The sequence below is a fragment of the Simochromis diagramma genome, unplaced genomic scaffold (genome assembly GCF_900408965.1).
Source record: "Simochromis diagramma unplaced genomic scaffold, fSimDia1.1 OVJJ01000419.1, whole genome shotgun sequence".
Classification (NCBI taxonomy): Eukaryota; Metazoa; Chordata; class Actinopteri; order Cichliformes; family Cichlidae; genus Simochromis; species Simochromis diagramma.
Window position 1 is genome coordinate 112329 of NW_024387244.1, and position 21253 is coordinate 133581.

At 44.2% G+C, this 21253-nt stretch overlaps 1 protein-coding gene across 3 annotated transcripts in view; it reads left to right on the forward strand.

Moving 5' to 3' along the window:
• The window catches only part of usp13 (ubiquitin specific peptidase 13), a 34345-nt gene that overhangs the window by 10615 nt on the left and 2477 nt on the right, over positions 1–21253 (forward strand). The window contains exons 10-20 of one of the 3 annotated variants that reach the window (XM_040052785.1): positions 678–750; positions 2277–2402; positions 6139–6292; positions 6661–6835; positions 6947–7035; positions 7471–7593; positions 10196–10219; positions 10633–10776; positions 16577–16746; positions 20407–20596; positions 20941–21025. In XM_040052785.1, coding sequence (XP_039908719.1) covers positions 678–750; positions 2277–2402; positions 6139–6292; positions 6661–6835; positions 6947–7035; positions 7471–7593; positions 10196–10219; positions 10633–10776; positions 16577–16746; positions 20407–20596; positions 20941–21025 — 1353 coding nt within the window. Of the gene's footprint in view, positions 1–677; positions 784–2276; positions 2403–6138; positions 6293–6660; positions 6836–6946; positions 7036–7470; positions 7594–10195; positions 10220–10632; positions 10777–16576; positions 16747–20406; positions 20597–20940; positions 21026–21253 lie in introns of all 3 variants that reach the window. The other 2 variants (XM_040052783.1, XM_040052784.1) reach the window with 2 other exon arrangements.

The window sequence follows — 21253 nt, forward strand, 5'->3', positions numbered from 1 at the left end:
CCTCTTGAAGCAAACGTCCGTCTGATTGGCTGCTCTGCATAAACACAAGGTTTGAACAGCAGGTGGGTGGAGCTACTGTCCTCGCAGCTATAGCTGTGTGCCTGTTATTACTGAATATCAGACGTCTGCTTTTGATCCAAGAGTGGAAAAACGCCCATGAAAACGCGCCTGGATCTGGATAACTGTTACATGACCTCACTGTTTAATAAGAACATCAGTGTAATAGTGTATATATGACAGGGAAACAAATGAAGCAGACCAGGTCCCCTTGCTTGCTCCTTTTCACTTTTAATAAATATGAAGTAGTATACAGTCGATGAAAACTGTCATCAGCCTTGAATGAATCTAAATGACTGTATTTCTCCTAATTGTCTCTCTGGAGTACCACTGCACAGACGTATTTATAAGACAAGAAACAACCACAAAGAGCTGCAAAGAGGCGCCACAGCCAGTCCAATAACAAAACAGGCACTTATTTTGTAGGACTACAGCCTGCTTTAGTTTAAACTCAGGATTATCACGAGCTGGCCTCCAAGTGCCCTGTCTGAAGGTTTTGTAGTGTCTTTTTCCTTGACATCTGTGCACACTTCCTTCAGGGTGTGCCATTTAAAAAATAACCCCAGCAAGACTAAAATAAGACTCTACTTTATGCTTATGTGTGTGTTTTTGTGTGGCAGGGCTAAACTGGGACATGGACTGCTTTCAGGCCAGTACTCCAAACCGCCCATGAAATCTGAGCTCATTGAACAGGTGATGAAAGAAGAATACAAGGTGTTAAACTGGGTATGTCCAGCTTCCAAACTGGGTCCATAAGCAACAGAAGCATGCTAATAATCCTAACATTTAGATTTAGCCGCTCAGTTTGATTTAACGTTTGGTTTTTCATAGTAACGTAACAGAGTTGTTTTTTTTTTTTAAGGAGTGTAGTTGAGTTTATATATGTTTAAAGTTGCTTCTCTTCTCCTCCTGCTGTTTTCATTTGGTCTACAAACTGTTGGCAGCAGTTTGAGCTGCTCGACTTCAACAGCTCCGTTAATATTTTGTGTTTTGCCTTTTAGTTCCTCACATCACAGCTTTATGCTGCTACATGGGTAACATGTGCTACTGTTTAATTTCTATGAATATTTACGTGTTTGTTTGTCATTTGAAACTGTTGCCTTTTCGGAGTCGTAGTACACATCTGCCACAAAATTACAGGATAGCCATAAAGGGTTATTTCTGTAAGCCCTGGGCTTCTTCCATAAGATTCACCAGCCACCAGGCCGAGCTGTGAGCTTCCTGCACGTGTGATGGGGAATCGTGGTTGGACATATATTGACAGCTGGGGAGATGTGGGGGGAGAGCTTGTATTATGTCAGTGTGACCCAGCACAATCAGAGTCTCATCAAATTGTTTTCTTAATGCTGGTACACGTTCTCGTGATGGAGGTTGGTGGTTTTACGTGTTAAAGACTATTGCTTTTGTTTGATTGCAGGGAAAAAATATAGATTGGATGGCAGCAACATATTTAAACGTCTGCTTATTTTATAGTAACTGCTGGTTTATGCTTTTTCACACTTTAACTTCTGCTTAACCAAAGTAAATGTAGATATGTGTGAAGGAGCCGGGTTAAATGTTTTTGCTGCATCTTTGTGAAAGCACATTTTTATATGTATGGCAGCAACAAAGTTTTAGTCACAGGCTGCAAGTATCAACAGTGACGGTGAGCATTGGAAAAGATGCTTTTTGCCTGAGCATTGTGATGCAGACGTCTGTATTTCTTGTTGTGACAGCTAGCTTAAAGTTTGAGTTTTTTAACAAAGAAGGTGGCGATGCCAGTGCAAAGAACCCACCGCAGACCCGATGGCGTTGTCGTTAACATGCTTTTCAGCATACTTGGTTGCTGTTCACACACTCAGTCAGCTGCAGCTCATAGCCCAACTCGCATCGACATCAACAACCCAGGACCCAGTCAGATTTTTAAGCTGGCGAGGCGTGATTGCAGATGGCGTGCAGGTGTGTCCATCACCCCTGCAGCAGCACCGCAGACCGTGCCCCCACAGCAGCGAGATTTTCGAAGTATCTGTGTTACTTTGTAGCATCGTATTTTTCCACACGTTGTCACGTTAGACAAACATGTTGATTAGCCTGACATCACACATTCCTTCCAACATCTATAATTCCCACTCTCGGTCAGCTGTCTCTTGTGTTATATGGTCCTCTGAAAAGGCCGAGTATTTACGCGTAGTCAGACTATGTGAGACATCTTTTTATATGTATATATATTTTAATTGCAGCACCAGCAGAAGGGCATCTCTGCTCGAATGTTGAAGGCTCTGGTCAGCAGGGGACACCCAGAGTTTTCCTCCAACAGACAACAAGATGCTCATGAATTCCTCCTGCACATGATCAACCTGGTGGAGGTGAGTGAAGCCGGATGGAAAAATGTCTTCACATATCCACATGTACACTAATTACACACTTTATTAGACATCCCTGTTCAACTGTCTTATAATGCAAATACTGTGTTCAAGTTCAAACTGGGCACCAGAATGGGAAAGAGGTGATTCCAGTGACTGTGAAAGTGACAGGCTGTGACTGCAGAGTTTGCTGAACTGCTGGGATTTCCCAACACGACCTTCTCTATGTTTGAAAAAGAGAAAATATCCAGTGAGTGCGAGTACGAGACGTCAGAGTCAGACTGAGGCTGGCAGCAATAACTCAAATAAACACTTGTTGGAATCAATGTATGCAAATGAGCACAAAGTTAATCTTAAACTGCTTTCAGTGACAACGCACTGCACTTTGAAAGGTCTCCACAGTCACCAAATTTCAAACTACTAGAGCAAGTTTGGGTTGTGGTGGAAACGGGAGATTCGCATCATGGACGTGGAGTTGAATAAATCTGCAGCAACGTCGAACCAAAATCTCTGATCTTTGTTTCCAGCACCCTGTTGGCACAAAGAATTAGAGAAGTTAAGAAAGCAAAGGGGGTCCAAATGGTATTAGCAAGGTGTATCTAATAAAGCGGCTGATGAATGTATAAATCTGGCAAACGACTTTTAGAAATGTGAATGTAAATACATCTGTAAATTCTATATTTGATGTAAGTGTTACAATGTTGCTCTGTAAAATTAAAAACCCCTGATGTCTGTCAGCGTGCCTCGCTGTGTCACAGAAAATCTTTAAAATGACGTAAAACATCCCACGTGACCGATGTGCTGTAAACTGCAGTTTTCTGTGACATTGTCACAAAGTGGGAGCTGTTGTGGGATATGGTGAGTGTGACACACGGGGACAGACAGTTTATTGGAGGAGGGGCTGTTTGTTTTCGACTAAACACAGCACGCCGTCTCCCTGGTTGGTACATAAACATGGGGTGTGTTGAAATGTCTGTCTCAAGCAGGATATATATAGACCTCTGCTATCGCTTACACAGTGTGGCCAGATAATGCCTCCTATTCTGCCTCACCCAGGACGCATGCCCTGAGATAGTCTGCACATAAACAAAATATACAAACCAATCTCTCCTAACCTCTGTGGCTGTTATTAAAAAAAAATCATCTGTAGATATATTTCACACTAAATGTGATTAACATTTTTGTTTTTGTTTCCACACCTCCTTTGACCTACTAGTCAGTGTTTACATGCCAGTTTAGTTACCCATACATAGATAACCTGAATAACATCACCACCATCAGCAGCACGCCCAGCCTGTGTCATCCTACAAATATGGCTGAAGTGAAATTATAACTCGTGTATTGCTGTAGCATCTTAGAATAGAAGGGCTGGGCTGCAGAGAGGCCTTGGCCATGCAAACGAGTGCTTTAATCACAGTGCCATCCTTCACCACAGTCTTCAAATAAACACTGCTTCAATCAGCCCTGCTGAGGATATGGAGCCTGTCAGTGATAATGATTCTTCCTAGTTTTCTAAAAAAGATGCAGCTCTCTCCATTGAGGCATTTGGTAAATTAAAGAGTCACATCAGTGTTTTGAATGGCTGTATTAAGAAATGTGGGTCAAACTGCAGTCACGCTTAAGTCTTACCAGGAGAGTCTAGAGAGACCACGGCAAAGACAGTCGTTTCTGTGATTTATATATCCAGTCTCTATCCACCTCTTCCCCAGTTTATGTCATTGTCAAATAGAGCTGTTACATTTAACCGTATTTATAATTTGCTTAATATGCCAGCGCTCCCACCTCCGGCAGAGCTCAACAGCAATCTGAGGGAGACTCGGGACATTGAGTCTGACCATGTTCAGCACCTCCGTTGCTGAAGCCGTTGCACTGAGCTGTGGCTGCAAGGTGATTAGTGCCCGTCGTGGTGGTGTCCCCCGAACCAGACGTGAAGGGAACCATCAGACTGACGAAGGAGTCCTGTCGGGTTTGGTTAGCCTAGGACTTCGATGGCAGCTGATAGGTACCGATTGGCCAAGCGGAACACGGTTTGGGAGTGGCTGAAGCAAAAACTCGAGTGTGGGAGGAGTTCAGGGAGGAAAAAGACTTTCGGACTGCCTTGAAGAAACATGGAAAACTGTCAGGCGACTCGGGAGGGTAAAGCAGTGCTCTACCTGCACTGTGTATAGTGGAGCGCTGCTGGCTTCGACCGAGGACATTGTTGCACAGTGGATGGAACTCAGAGGACCTCCTTAGTCTTCCGCAGAGAAAGCAGAGTCTGGAGACGAGGGGGACAACTCGTCTTTTCCGGGGGGAGGTCACTGAAGCAGCTCCTTGGTGCCAGAGCCCCTGGTGTGGACGAGGTTCGCCCTGAGTTCCTGAAGGCTCTGGATGTTGTAGGGCGGGCTTGGTTGAAACGCCTCTGCAGTGCTGCGTGGAGATCAGGTGTGGTACCTCTGGATTGATAGACCGGAGTCGTGGTTCCCATCTTCAAGAAAGGGTGTGCTCCAACTGTAGGGGATCACAGTCCTCAGCCTCCCTGGGAAAGTCTATGCCAGGGTGCTGGAAAGGAAAATGTATCCGTTAGTCGAACCTCAGATAAAGGAGGAACAATGCGGTTTTTGTCCTGGTCGTGGAAACCTGGACCGGCTCTTTAACCTCTTGAGGATACTCGAGGTGCCGTAGGAGTTTACCCAAACAGTCCAAATGTGTATGGACTTGGAGAAGACATTCGACTTTGTCCGTTGGTGTATCCAGTGGGAGGTGCTCGGGGAGTATGGGGTGTTTGGTTAATTGCAGAGCTTGGTCTGCATAGTCTCCAAATCTGAGGCCATGGTCCTCAGCTCGAAAAGGGTGAAGTGCCTACTCTAGGACAAGTTCCCAAGTGGAGGAGTATCTTGGGGTCTTGTTCATGAGTGAAAGGAGAAAGGGACAGGAGATTGACAGACGGATTGATGCTGTGGCTGCAGTGATGCAGACGCTGTACCAGTCCATCATGGCGAAGAGAGAGCTGAGTGTGAAAGAAAAGCTCTCAATGTACTTGTTGTTCTACATCCCTACCCCTGTGGTCATGAGCTTTGGGTGGTGACCGAAATACAAGCAGCAGAAATGAGCTTTCTCTGAAGAGTGGCTTAGAGATAGGGTGAGGAGTTCGGCCATCTTGGAGGAGCTCAGAGTAGAGCCGCTGCTCCTCCACATTGAAAGGAGCCGGTTGAGGTGTGCCGGGCCAAGAGGCAGGACACGCTGGAGAGATTATGTCTCTCGGCTGGAACGCCTTGGTGTTTCCCTGGAAAGGCTGGAGGTGGCCGGAGAGAGGCAGGTCGGGGCTTCTCTGCTTAGGCTGCTGCCCCTGCGACCCGGCCCCAGATAACCGAAACAAAATTAATGATGGATGGATGGCATTTGGGACTAATACTTTATGACAGTGGTGTCCAACTCCAGGCCTCGAGGGCCGGTGTCCTGCAGGTTTTAGATGTGTCCTTGATCCAACACAGCTGATTTAAACGGTTAATGACCTCCTCAACATGTCTTGACGTTCTCCAGATGCCTGGTAATGAACTAATCATTTGATTCAGGTGTGTTGACCCAGGGTGCGATCTAAAACCTGCAGGACACCGGCCCTCGAGGCCTGGACTCGGCCAAGCCTGCTTTAGGGATAATAAACTAAAGTCAGCCTGACACATAATCAAAATGTGGTCCGATTCTGTTATCGATGCTCATATTCAGCTTCTCTGAATCATAAATCTTGGTGTTTCTGCAGAGGAACAGCGCAGGCTCAGAGAATCCAAGTGATGTGTTTCGCTTCCTGGTGGAGGAGCGAGTTCAGTGCTGCCAGACTCGTCGTGTCCGTTACACTCAGCGGGTAGACTACTGCATCCAGCTGCCCGCTCCATTTGAGGCCGCCAGCAATCGAGGTAACGGAGCCCCCACACGCTTACAATGCAAATGGAGGCCACGATTGCCTCTGGTCACTGCAGCAAGTGGGAGAATGAACAGGACCTGCTCTGAGAAGGGAATAATGTTCCCGGCTAAGAGCTGTTTTGTATGCAAGGTATAATTACACCTTCACAGCTTGATATAAAGTATTACGTGACAAATTGTATGTACTATTTAAATGTTGCCAAGATGAGAGTATTTGACTGAAACAGTGGAGTTTTAGTTAAAGCTCTGAAATGCTACACTTACAACAAATACATTGGCTTTTGCAGCTTTTGCAGCACCTTCAGTTCTGAGAATGCTGCAAATGAAAGTGACACATTTTTGTTATTTTTTTCATTACCAGAGGAGCTACTTGCATATGAGGTCAAGCGTAAGGAAGCAGAAGAGAACATGCGTCCCCCTCCTGAACCAGTGAGAGCGCGGATCCCTTTCACTGCTTGTCTGCAGGCCTTCACAGAGCCGGAAAATGTTCCTGATTTCTGGAGCTCGGCACTGCAGGCCAAGTCAGCTGGAGTCAAGTAAGCAACGTCCACTTGTTCTCGGGCCAGAAATGACCAATGTACAACCAGTATATTTAAACGAAAACCAGCTGGATTCATAAACTGAATTTTCAACACATTCTTTTACAGAACTTCCCGATTTGCCTCGTTCCCAGAGTATCTGGTGGTGCAGATTAAGAAATTCACATTTGGAGTTGATTGGGTGCCGAAAAAACTAGGTAACTAGTATCTCACACTTTAGTGACTGATCAGATATATTTCCCTCCACCAGCATGTCTCAGTAAGTGCAATGCTATAAACCCCCAGCAGAGGGCACCATTAAACTGCAGTTCACAAGGCACAGCAGTGAATCTGTTGCCAGGTGGAGAAAACGTTTCACCTGCACTTTGAACACATGGTTATAAACGTTTATCTGTCATCCCGTCGGTGTCCGTAAAACGCTTTTGCTGTTTAGCTGGCGGTTGAAAATCAATCGGTGTGTTTAGCACCTTAAAATGTTCATAAAGTGTTCAGTTCAGTTCATAAATGGGGGAAAAAGGTCAGTTCACGCCTCACATATAGATCGTAATATTTAGAAGTTGATCTGGGAGCTCACTGTTCTTACTGCTGGATTCTTCAGTTTTATACTTTTATATCTCGCTGTCGCTCTGCAGATGTGGCCATTGACGTTCCCGACTTCCTGGATCTGAACCGGCTCCGAGCCACGGGGCTGCAGGCAGGTGAAGAAGAGCTGCCGGACCTCATGCCTCCCATTGTTTTACCCGAAGACACCAGAGGTATGAAATAAAATGGAGGAGGGAGTTTTTAAGCCTATGTGAGTTTAACAATTTGCTCTTTTCTGTATTCTTTTCTGTTTGATGTTGACAAATAAACATCCATATATTATAATATATGGCATCTATTAGATGCTGCTCCATTTTTCTCACCCAGAATTCAATGAGAAGGTTACAGGCTCTCATAAATCGCCTGCATTGGCCTACAGGGGTGTTAGCAGTCATGCATGAATTCTAGAAAAACAGTGTACCAGCACCCTTAATTACTCCGGGCGTTTTTGGCCCTTCATCTTTGATTTCACAGTCCCTTATTAATTTTAAAGGGCACTGTTTTCCCAGAGCGCGAAGCCTTTTGTTGTACTGTTTAGCCAAAAAAGCCAAGAATATTTCTTCACTCCATTTATGTGCTAGAAACACCTCAGTATATGAAACTTTGTGTTTACCCTATAACATAACACGTTGCTGCTTAAACCAGCTGCAGTGCCCCAGATCCTTTTTGGCAGGTCTCGGGTATTTTTGTGAATTAAATGGTCTGTGAAATTGTCTCTAATATAATATTCTGCTGAAAGCCACCCATATTCCCTCCTAAGGACACATTAAATGGAATCCCACAGGAAAGGCATGCTCAATCAATTACTGAAGAGTGTTTGTGTTCACAGTGTGGCTAAGCCTAATAGGTTCTAATGATTTCACCAGATCTCCTTGTAACGCACTTCCCTCAGCTCTGGGATTAAAGTACTGGAAGCTAGCGAGTTATAGCACTCAATAAAATATTGTCACTTTTCAAGAAACTTTTTTGCAGGCTTGGTAATATTTCAGCCGTTAAATCCAGGCCACTTTAGCCCTTATTAAAAATAAAAAATCAACCCCACAAAGGCAGTGCCCTCCTTTTTGTTTGCCTTTCGTCTCTCTCTGCTCTGTGATTGCAGTTTCCTCCTCCTGTTGTAAAGTTCAGCTACATCAAGTTATCGCTGTCTCTGTTAATATTTCAGCAGATGTGAAGTACAGAGAGTCCTATAATGTTTCAGGCTGTGAGCACATTTAGGGGTGGGCTCGAGCAGAGACGGTAACATCTGAGAGCAGCCTTTGCTGTGCTTCACACATCCATAAACTTGGATCTTTCTTTGGTTTCGTCTGCTGCATCTTAGCACATGAATACACAATATAAAAACTTTGCACTCGCTTGTCTTAGTGTGCCTAAATATTTTAGGACTGAACATGGTGTGCTGTACCGTCGGTGTCAAACAATCTGAGTGGAGTATCTGCACATTAGAGCATCATTGTTTTGGTTTGCTTAGACCCTGTTACGGCTCGGCGTCCTGTACAGATATCTTTGAGGGCCACAGACACACACATGCTTTTATTTGCAGCAAATCTGCACGTTGCTCTGAGCTTCTATTTCAGGAGGTTAAAAACAGCGTTGCCTCTGTAAATCGTGCAGCTAAAGCTGTGAAATGAAAACAGGTCAGAGGAGACAACACGCTGCATTCAATGGCCTTTCAGATTTATTTATTTCACATTCATATGATGAGTTTTGCTGGTTGTAAATTAAGCGCTGGCCCGTTCCTCCCCTGCTGGAATTCGCAGTGATTCATCGTTGGTCGCACTTCTATCTCCAAAAGGCTTCAGTGATTCTTATTGATTTCATAGCAGCACACAAATGTGTTTTCCTGTACGCTGCTCGAAGCACATTATTTCTCATTGGTCTGTTTCTATTCACTCAATTATTCCAGGCCATTCAGAAAATGGAAAGTGAATTGTTTTCTTTTGCTTCCACTTTTCTTTTGGTTAAAAAATACAAAATTAACAATCACAAACTGCACACGATGTTTACGAAACTAGTTCAGCTTTTTTCCTTCCCTGTTTTGGTTACTCACATTATCCATTTAAACCTATTAAAGCAAACCTGCAATTTAAAAGAAACCATGGAAGATGGCTACTCCAGCTGCATTCACTGGGTCAGTATTTCCTTTCAGTTAATATACCAAACTGGATGAAACCCAGCAGCCGTCCGAGGGGCTGTAACTGAGGCCATGAGGGGAAAACAAAGGAAAATGAACAAAAGCCTGCGCCGCTCTCAGGCCGTGTTTCTGCATTATTTTTTTTCTTCGTTCACCCGATGTTTTCATATCTGTGTAAAATAAAACGTGTTTGTAGGACACTGACAACATTTCATGGTCCAAAATAACAGTTGGGCAGTGTTTCTGTGACTCATGAGGGGTGTGGGAGGGGACATTTGCTTCTCCCCTTGATGTTCTGCAGCTAAATGATCCTTTTATGAGAAAGGTAAAAAGAAAATTTAAAAGACAGATAGAAATACCAACTGTGCCCAGGACCCGCCACGGGTACTCGAAAACATCTGGATTCCCTGTGTTACAATGGATTTGTTTGATGAACTGTACCTTTGTTTGTGAATATTAATAATGTGCCGGCAGCTCAGATTTTCCAGGATATTGTCTTGGCCGATTATAGATGCTATCTGTACAAATGTCTGCAAATCTTTTATTATTCTCAAAGAGTGAAATGACTCCAAAACAGAATCAACAGTAAATACAGAGCCAGCGATGGTGATGCTTGACTGTGCCGTGTCCTCCTCCTCTTTCAGATAACTCCATGAGCTCCTTGGACTGTAAGTATTTAATTTCTCTGCGCAGCTGTGTGCCAAACTGAATAAACATGCAACATTTCTATAAGTTATAACCATAGAAAATGTATTTCGAGCTCGAAGCAGTGGTGATGAATGCTAGCGAGCTAAACCTCTGACCTACCTGAGCAGGTGCTGCAGCTGCTCTCGACTTTGTGACAAACTTGGCTTTGCTGTGCAGCTCTGCTTGCTTTAGCCAGACTCATTTCTCTCCTTGATAAATCATCCCTCAACAAAGATGCCTCTGCAGGCCCGATGCTCCTCTGCTCTCTTTGTTTAATGAGTCCCACAGAGGGAGTCTCCACAAATCTGTTTGGCTGTTTAGACTCAAGCCACTGCTACTGTTGAATCACCAACTGCATGTTTTAGTTATTGATGCTGATTTGTTGTGTCCCCAGCTCCAGAAATAGACGAGGCTGCAGTAATGCAGCTGGCGGAGATGGGCTTTCCGCTGGAGGCCTGCAGGAAGGCGGTGTACTACACGGGGAACATGGGCCCTGAGATGGCCTTCAACTGGATCATAGCCCATATGGAAGAGCCAGGTGAGCCAGCATCACGGCACAATGCACCGAGGATGGAGGATGATGTCGTGGTGGAGTGTGAAATTAAACATGTCACATGACCTCTGCAGTCAGAAGTTCTGTACAAACATTTTTCTCAGTTCAGGGCTATAAACATGTTAGTGCTGGTATCAAATTACATGTTGGGACTTATTTGCTTTTTTTCCACACATAAAATACTAAATAAAAACAATACAAATGCATTTTTTTCCATGATGTACACTTTATATCACCAGAAGCACGCACCCACCCAAATCATTCAGTTCAGGTGTTTCAGTCACTTCTGTGGCTGCAGGTGTGTAAAGTCAGCTGCTGCAGACTGCTTCTACAAACAACTGTGCACGAACAGGTCGCTTGCAGGAGCTCGGTGAATTTCAGCGCGGCGCTGTGATAGGACACCACCTGTGCAGTCCGATCGTTAAATTTCCTTCTTACTAAATATTCCACAGTCAACTGTTAGTGGCATTATAACAAAGTGGTTGCAGTTGGGAACAACAGGAACTGAAGTGGAAAGAGAACTCCTCTGTGCCGAGTGTAAAGTTTGGTGGAGGAGGAAATTCTTAATGCTTCGACATGCCAAGATGTTTTGGACAACTTCATGCTCCCGAATTTGTGGGAACAGTTTGGGAACGGCCTCTTCCTTTTCCAACATGACTGCACACCAGTGCACAAAGAAAGGTCCATAAAGACGAGGATGAACACATGTTAGGTTGAAGAACACGACTGGCCTGCACAGAGTCCTGGCTTCAACCTGACTGAGCAGCTCTGGGATAAATTAAAGCAGCAACTGTGAGCCGGGCCTTCTCGTTATAGTGTGTCAAAGTGCAACTAGTGTTTTAAACCTGCAAACATTCACAGCGAGGCTCCAAGACAGCATGGTGGTGATATGAAATGAGTGTGGGGAGAGTGCTGAGAATTCAAGGAGTAACTGTAATCCAGACAAAGGTAGAAATACTAGAGACAAGTAATAGAAGAGCTGCAGTGAAAACAGACAAAGTTTAGATGTTGGTCAGATTACATAAGATGTCTGTGTTGCATGTTTTTATCCACATATCAGCCAAAGGCATTTCCCCCACTGTGGTGCTGACAGAATGCATTACACAGACAGGTGCGTTTATTTGTTGGGGACCTTTTTAAACACAGAGGTAATTGAAAGTGAGAGACGCATCACATCTCATGTTCTTCCATTGCATGCACTGTGTTCTTTTGTGTGCTGCAGGTGCTTATCTGTGCTCACCTGCGTGCACGGTCGTCTCCAGAAACTTTGTCTGGACTGACTTTGTGTCTTTGTGCTGAGATGTTCCCCTGAGGTGCAGACTCACGTTTTTATTTCCCTGGTTGGCTGTAAAGGGCCTCTCCAGAGGAGTTTTTAAATGGGCTTGATGGATCTACAAAACGGGCTGCATTCAGGCTCAGCGACATCAGCTAAAGGGTCCAATCCTGCACGGAGGTTCTTTCAGCTTATTTTGGTGTGACAACTAAACCGCTGTTCACTTAATCACTTTAGACGCCGCAGTGAATATAAACAGCACGAGGGCTTTAAAGACAATGTGACACGGCCATAGTTTAAGACTTAACATGCAAACATCTGCTCTTCTATTCCGCAGCCTGACAGAGCGGCGTCTTTCTGTGGTATAAACACATCTGTATAGGAGGCGAGCAGAAGGACGCAAAACAAGGAGAACGAGATAGAGATGATAGGGGGAGATAAGTGGTGCGCAATTTAATTTATGGCAAGCAGAGTAATGAAGGCTGTGTTTATGGCCAACAGTAAGTCGTTCTATTGGGAGTGTCCTTGTTCCTCAGCGGTCATTGTGCACCTTCAGCAAATTCAACTAAAAGTAAGAGAAGTGTGTTTTACTTAAAAATGAGTATTTCCATTCCATGCTCAGTTTCACTGTTCAGCATATGTAAAACGTTCACCAGATATAAAAGTAATATTCCTTTGATTTCTCTTTTAAAAAATCTGATTGGCATATAGTTCATTTTAATGCGTTTAAAATAGGTACAAGTTGAAATGGTGGTTAGCGCTTTACTGTATCACAGACAGAAGCTCAAATATTCGGGTAAGCGTTTGATGACGGTGCTGGGAGGAATAAAACTCCCTTTTAGCAGAGAAACCTCTGGCAGGGCCAGGCTCAGGGAGAGGCAGCCATCTGCTGCAATCAGCTGAGGCACCGAGGGTAAAAAGGGAAATGATGAGCATGGAGAGACAACAGACGACAAACAATAATAGTATGACAGTAAACACTGGGCTGGCTGGTGGAGCCAGTAAAAGCAGATGGTAAACAAGCAGCTCTGAAGCCAGAGATACCTGCAGGAAGGGACGGCGAGGACAGCGAGGGACAAACGCTAACGAAGACAAAGAGTTAATGATATGCAACAGTGGCATATAAGCTCGTGGAGGCTGAAATAAAGTAGATGGGAGGTTTTCAGGGACGGACCCAGACAGCATAAATAAGGGATGATTCAGGCTTAAAGAGTTTCTAATCCTCATCTTAAAGGCAGAGAGGGGAGTCTGTTTCCCACATCCAAACTGGGAGCTGACTGGGAACAGGCCAGAAATCTCTGCATTCAATTGAATTGAATTGAATTGAATTGAATTGAATGCAGCGCCTCAAGGCGCTTTATATTGTATAGTAGATCGTACAATAATGGATTCAGAGAAAACCCAACAATCACATGACCCCCTATGAACAAGCATTTTGGCAACAGTGGGAAGGAAAAACTCCCTTTGAACAGGAAGAAACCTCCAGCAGAACCAGGCTCAGGGAGGGGCGGGACCATCTGCTGTGATTGGTTGGGGTGAGAGAAGGAAGACAGGATGAAGACATGCTGTGGAAGAGAGACAGAGGTTAATAACAGATGTGATTCAGTGCATCATGGGAATCCCCCGGCAGCCTACGTCTATTGCAGCATAACTAAGGGAGGATTCAGGGTCACCTGGTCCAGCCCTAACTATATGCTTTAGCAAAAAGGAAAGTTTGAAGCCCAATCTTGAAAGTAGAGATAGTGTCTGTCTCCTGAATCCAAACTGGAAGCTGGTTCCACAGAAGAGGGGCCTGAAAACTGAAGGCTCTGCCTCCCATTCTACTTTTAAATACTCTAGGAACAACAAGTAGGCCTGCAGAGCGAGAGCGAAGTGCTCTAATAGGGTGATATGGTACTACAAGGTCATTAAGATAAGATGGGGCCTGATTATTTAAGACCTTGTATGTGAGGAGCAGGATTTTGAATTCTGGATTTAACAGGAAGCCAAAACAGGAGAAATCTGCTCTCTTTCTAGTCCCTGTCAGGACTCTTGCTGCAGCATTTTGGATTAGCTGAAGGCTTTTCAGGGAGTTTTTAGGACTTCCTGATAATAATGAATTACAGTCGTCCAGCCTGGAAGAAATAAATGCATGAACTAGTTTTTCAGCGTCACTCTGAATCAAATCAAATCAAATCACTTTTATTGTCACATCTGAGACAGGATATTTCTAACTTTAGAGATGTTGCACAAATGGAAGAAAGCAGTCTTACAGATTTGTTTAATATGTGCGTTGAAAGACATGTCCTGGTCAAAAATGACTCCAAGGTTCCTCACAGTGTTACTGGAGGCCAAGGTAATGCCATCCAGAGGAAGAATCTGTTTAGATACCATATTTCTAAGATTTTCAGGGCCGAGTACAATAACCTCAGTTTGATCTGAATTAAGAAGCAGAAAGTTAGCGGCCATCCAGGTCTTTATGTCTTTAAGACATTCCTGCAGTTTAACTCATTGGTGTGTGTTATCTGGCTTCATGGACAGATAGAGCTGGGTGTCATCTGCATAGCAGTGTAAATGTATGCTATGTCTTCTAATGATGCTGCCTAAGGGAAGCATGTATAATGTAAACAGAATTGGTCCTAGCACTGAACCCTGTGGAACTCCATAATTAACCTCAGTGTGTGAAGAGGACTCTCCATTTACATGCACAAACTGGAGTCTATTAGATAGATATGATACAAACCACTGCAGCGCAGTACCTGTAATACCTGCAGTATTCTACCTTTGATTCCTTTACAAAACAACAAGTATATTTGCACTAAGGGAGGGAAGTGCCAATAGCAAACATAAGACCTTTTCAGATATGATTGAGCTTTTTTCTGTTTAAAAAAATATTCAGTTCTGCATTTTACAAAGAGAAGCTGGTACTGGAGAAATATGATCAGCCTAGTTCCTGCTAGTACTCGTGCTGCAGCATTTTTTTTTTCACATTTACATCCTGATAATAAGGACAGAAATCTAGTTCAGAAGTAACAAATACACTAAATGAACAGAAATACTGGACAAGCCACATGTTACACTCACAGGAGCTTTGAAGCTCGCAGTTACTGCGTCAGCAAAGCATTGGTGGCTTTTACACTCTGCACTCAGTGACTCTGTAACTTTACATGGTCACCCACTTCCTGAGTGGTTCTTCAATGCTTCCACTTTGCAGTAATACCACTTACAAGGTTATCGTGGATTATCTAGTAGGTGAGTTCTGCATTCTACGTTCTGTTACAGCACCAGTGAGATCTTCTCTTTAGAACAGTCCATTCTTTCACAAAGGTTCGCATGGCCAGGTGCTTGAGTTCATACACCTGTGGAACTGAAAACACTAGATTCAAAGATTACAAGGTGTGGCCTAATATTTCTGTGAGCCTGCCTTGGAAATACACCAGCCTGATTGGATGAGCAAAAGTACAGATGGTTGGCTTGATGGATGACCAATAACTTTTGTCTCTATCGTGCAGCTAGATAGATAGATAGGTGCCTCATTTTCTCAGTACTTCAGCTAAAGGAAAGTAGTGATAGAGACCTGATTTACATGCAAGTCAAAGAAGACCTCTCTTTCAGGAAATGGCCTGAGATTTCTAGCAGTGGTATTGGAGGTTAAGTATATGCTGTCCAGATAGCGCATAGATGGTGTTTCTGAGGCTTTTTGTGCCAACTATAATAAGTTCAGTCTGAATTCAGAAAGAGGAACATTACAGGTCTACAGTCAGAGGTATGAATTTACCTTATTTGAAACCCGAGACAAAGAAGAGAAAAGTGAAGTGTGTCAGTGAGGTGAGCGGCCACGCTCTGCCAGAACAGCTCAAGTGACTCTAAAAGTCTCTGAAAGGGAGTCGCACACTTTCTTTCCCCTCATGTTGTGTTTGATGGTGGTGTGCACTGCAGTCTGGTTTCAGATCTCCCATTGGTCTTCACTTTAGTTTAGATTTGGTGAATTTGAAGGTTGTAGCATATGATTCACATCATTTTCATACTCACTGAATTACATGGAGACTCGTCACGAAGGGTGTCGTGCTTGGACCATCCCTGCCAGCCCCACAGAGCTGGAGTCCCTCAGCGTAGGGTCCAGGTGTTTCCTGGTGTTCGTTGCCAGCCTGTACATCTGTTTGGAGAGGCGTAAGCACCTTAACAGATCAACACTCGTGGTGTGCAGACCCCCCCAAGCAAACCTAACTGTGACAAACAATCCACAGGGTGCATTTGTGTGTGTCGTTTCCACTATAGAGTATCGGGGTGCCTCCCACACGCCCTCCTAACGTGACCGTTTGCTGTTTCTGTGTTTGAAATATTCTTAGTGCCAATTAGTCACACACCAGTCGGAGTCTGTGATCAGCTTTAATCGCTTTACAGTTTGAATTAGCGTTGTCTCTAGAAAATGCGACCTTTGACCTCCAAAGCAGAAACGCACAGTAATTAGGTTAAACATAAATGGGAACGTGCTGCATCATTATTTTTCCCTTTGTCTCTTTTTCCTCGCAGACTTTGCAGAGCCGCTCACTCTGCCCTCCATGATTGATCCCGGCCCCTCCGCCGGTGACAGCCCCACGGGCGCCGCCCCGCTGGGCAACTCGCCCCCCGAGGAGAGCATTGCCATCCTTACCTCAATGGGCTTTCCCCGCACTCACAGCATCCACGCACTCAAAGCCACGGTCAGTCTTCCGCCCACTATGTCCACTGGAGTCTTTCTAGCCACTGGCACAAAAAATGTTTAAAATACATCAGATAATTATTTTGGTAATTATCCAGGATGTCTTACAAATACCATTTTGTGTGACTGAAAAGGTCTTCTGCTGCAGTTGGTGAGAGCAGGGATTTGTTTTAAACACGAGGGGCACCCGACGGCCTGTGTGGACAGCGATGGTCAGCCTGTCTGAGCCGATAAGGTGGTGCCTGTATCTCAGCCTGTTTAACATACAATACTTTACATATTTATACAGAAATAAATCAGAGCCGAGGACGGAAATCCGGACAACAAAGAACCAGCCACGCGCTTCGCTGTCTCTGATGGGTGCGGGACAAAAACACAGCTCTGACCTCCAGGCACCATAAATGTTGTTAGTTTGAAACGCAAGAGGAAAGAAACTCTGACAATTAGTCATTCATTGAGTCATTAAAACGGGTAACAATCAGGAAAATACAGCCTGTAAACCTCGAAGAAACACTGAGCAAATGGAACAATGTGTCAGGAGGTGAAGTTGGTGTAAGGCGGCGTGGTGATTTTAAACAGAGGGCAAAGTGCAGATGTGATTGGTCGTACATGTCAGAGTGATTAGAAATGTCTGCATTTAGCTGTAATCCCAGCAGCCTGTCAGGTTTAGGAACAGCTCACGGCTCACTGACACTTCAACTCGCTGTATCATCACATAAGATTCACTTTGAATGCATTCATAGTGTTGATTTATTTTTTTCAATGAGTCAAGCGTGATACGGTTGCAGTAAATCTATCAGTGTTGTTTTGAAATGGCCTCTGATTCTCATCTTTCAAAGTGCGCCCTCAGCAAAAATAGCCCAGCAGACTGTTAGTCAGACGCACAAATAGACACACCAGGCTTCTCATCATCAGTGAGCCCAACTCGCTGCCTGCCTCCGTGTTGTTGAAGTGGAAAAAAGCTCACGTTGGTCCTGAGGGATGGAGGTGTGAAACAGGGAAGCGGTCTCAAGTCTTGGTTCATTATTAGCACAAAATTAGGAAGAAAAAGAGAGTTGCTCTTCAAGCGCAGTGACCCGCCCGGCAACATCAGGCAGCTTAACTCCTCGTCATCCCGACATGCTCCTCACGCTGACATTCCCCAGGCATCACACCTCTATTTTGGACCGAACGCAAACATCCTCTGTGGAAAAATGAGCACAGGCGGATGTTTGCGTTCACCTTTCTAGTAAATAATTGTTCATTTAACACGTTCCTAAAAGTGAGACTGCTTTTTATGAGGAGTTTATCCAAGATGCACTGGAGCTGTGGGGGAAAATAAATCCCCCCAAAATTCAATCATCAGCTGTGCTTTTATTCCCACGAGTACTGCTGCTTCTACTGTGACTGCTGATTTGAGCATTTCAGGAAATAATTTTTCCAGGAAAAGCAGAAATATTTGTGGGTGTGGTTAAGGATGTAGAGCAGGGCATCCACTAATTGGAAGGTTTGTAGTTTGATCCCTGGCTGCTGCAGCCTGGACAAGATGCTGAACCCCGAATTGCTCCCAGTGCATTCACTGGAGTGTGAATGTTAGAAAAAAGCTGCTTGTATGAATGTGTGTGAATGAGATAAAAGTGCTTTAACCTCCTAGGACCTGCGTTCACATACAGGGAGTGCAGAATTATTAGGCAAGTTGTATTTTTGAGGAATAATTTTATTATTGAACAACAACCATGTTCTCAATGAACCCAAAAAACTCATTAATATCAAAGCTGAATGTTTTTGGAAGTAGTTTTTAGTTTGTTTTTAGTTTTAGCTATTTTAGGGGGATATCTGTGTGTGCAGGTGACTATTACTGTGCATAATTATTAGGCAACTTAACAAAAAACAAATATATACCCATTTCAATTATTTATTTTTACCAGTGAAACCAATATAACATCTCCACATTCACAAATATACATTTCTGACATTCAAAAACAAAACAAAAACAAATCAGCGACCAATATAGCCACCTTTCTTTGCAAGGACACTCAAAAGCCTGCCATCCATGGATTCTGTCAGTGTTTTGATCTGTTCACCATCAACATTGCGTGCAGCAGCAACCACAGCCTCCCAGACACTGTTCAGAGAGGTGTACTGTTTTCCCTCCTTGTAAATCTCACATTTGATGATGGACCACAGGTTCTCAATGGGGTTCAGATCAGGTGAACAAGGAGGCCATGTCATTAGTTTTTCTTCTTTTATACCCTTTCTTGCCAGCCACGCTGTGGAGTACTTGGACGCGTGTGATGGAGCATTGTCCTGCATGAAAATCATGTTTTTCTTGAAGGATGCAGACTTCTTCCTGTACCACTGCTTGAAGAAGGTGTCTTCCAGAAACTGGCAGTAGGACTGGGAGTTGAGCTTGACTCCATCCTCAACCCGAAAAGGCCCCACAAGCTCATCTTTGATGATACCAGCCCAAACCAGTACTCCACCTCCACCTTGCTGGCGTCTGAGTGGGACTGGAGCTCTCTGCCCTTTACCAATCCAGCCACGGGCCCATCCATCTGGCCCATCAAGACTCACTCTCATTTCATCAGTCCATAAAACCTTAGAAAAACCAGTCTTGAGATATTTCTTGGCCCAGTCTTGACGTTTCAGCTTGTGTGTCTTGTTCAGTGGTGGTCGTCTTTCAGCCTTTCTTACCTTGGCCATGTCTCTGAGTATTGCACACCTTGTGCTTTTGGGCACTCCAGTGATGTTGCAGCTCTGAAAAATGGCCAAACTGGTGGCAAGTGGCATCTTGGCAGCTGTACGCTTGACTTTTCTCAGTTCATGGGCAGTTATTTTGCGCCTTGGTTTTTCCACACGCTTCTTGCGACCCTGTTGACTATTTTGAATGAAACGCTTGATTGTTCGATGATCACGCTTCAGAAGCTTTGCAATTTTGAGACTGCTGCATCCCTCTGCAAGATATCTCACTATTCTTGACTTTTCTGAGCCTGTCAAGTCCTTCTTTTGACCCATTTTGCCAAAGGAAAGGAAGTTGCCTAATAATTATGCACACCTGATATAGGGTGTTGATGTCATTAGACCACACCCCTTCTCATTACAGAGATGCACATCACCTAATATGCTTAATTGGTAGTAGGCTTTCGAGCCTATACAGCTTGGAGTAAGACAACATGCATGAAGAGGATGATGTGGACAAAATACTCATTTGCCTAATAATTCTGCACTCCCTGTATGTGGACATCACATTTTGGGTTATTTAGACCAAAATACTCAATTTTGCTCTACAAGGGCCTGATATCCACTTACGAGGACATTATACTGCTACTGTTCTATCAGAATTTTAAACAAATATCCTCATGTGTGGCTCTGATTTTACATAAAAACTCAAATAATGTAAAAAAACAAAATCTGGTAATTCTTTGTTTTTACATTCATCGGGCCCCAATGTGACCAAATATCAAAGAGAAATAAAAATGCATGCCGTGGAAGAGTTCGGGTCTTAGGAGGTTAAGAAAAGCACTTTGTATAAGAACCGGTCCATTACCTGGTGAGCATGTTCACATCTGCATGAGAAGAAGAGATTCCCTATGATTCTTAGCATTCCTGGGATATTAACGGCCTTTTTAGTTCTGAATGTCAGCGAGCTGACAGTGTTTGCGCCGCTTTTGGCATTTTACAGAACAATAATCTTGAACGAGCTCTCGACTGGATCTTCACCCACCCGGAGGAGGAGGAGAGTGATGCCCTTTCAGACATGGCTGACACAGAGCCCAATGACAACGCCTTCTCCAACGCCAACTCGCACAGCGACTCCACGCTGTCCCCAGACGGAGACGCGTCGGGCCCCAGAGTCAAAGACGGACCGGGACGTGAGTGACTCTGCACGACCGCCGCTCCGACAGAAACATACTGCTGCTCTGCCCTTGAATTTAATCTCGACATTGTGAGCGTCCACGGGCCATTTTAGCCCCAGTCAGGTCTGATTATGACGCATGCTGTACCCACGTGCTGCTGGGCACTGGATTTCAAGGTGTAGCAGCATCAAAAAACAATTTAAATTCCTTAATTTTATCCCCACGTGCTAAATAAATCACCTGTTTTTACGTTAAAACTGAAAATGAGCACTTTCTTAGATAATTATCACTTTAATTGTTTTTCTGTAAATATGCGTTAGTTTGTCACTCACTGACTTTGTTCTTCTTCTTTTTCTAAGGATATGAGCTCTTCGCCTTCATCAGTCACATGGGAGCGTCCACGATGTCTGGACATTATGTTTGTCACATCAAAAAGGAGGGACGGTGAGCGGCACGCAGTGTTTCATGTTACAGAGCTGACGACCTGTCACAGAAACATCTCTGATGTCTCATCTCGTTGCATTAACTGTGTACAGATTTATTATTGTTTTTAGTTCTACGATAGTTCACCAGTCTGGCTGCGTGCTGCTGGATCATAACTGAGCCTGTTTCCTCTTTACACTGAGTAGAAAAAGAATAATGAACCCATTAAATCTTTTCATTCAAAGTTGA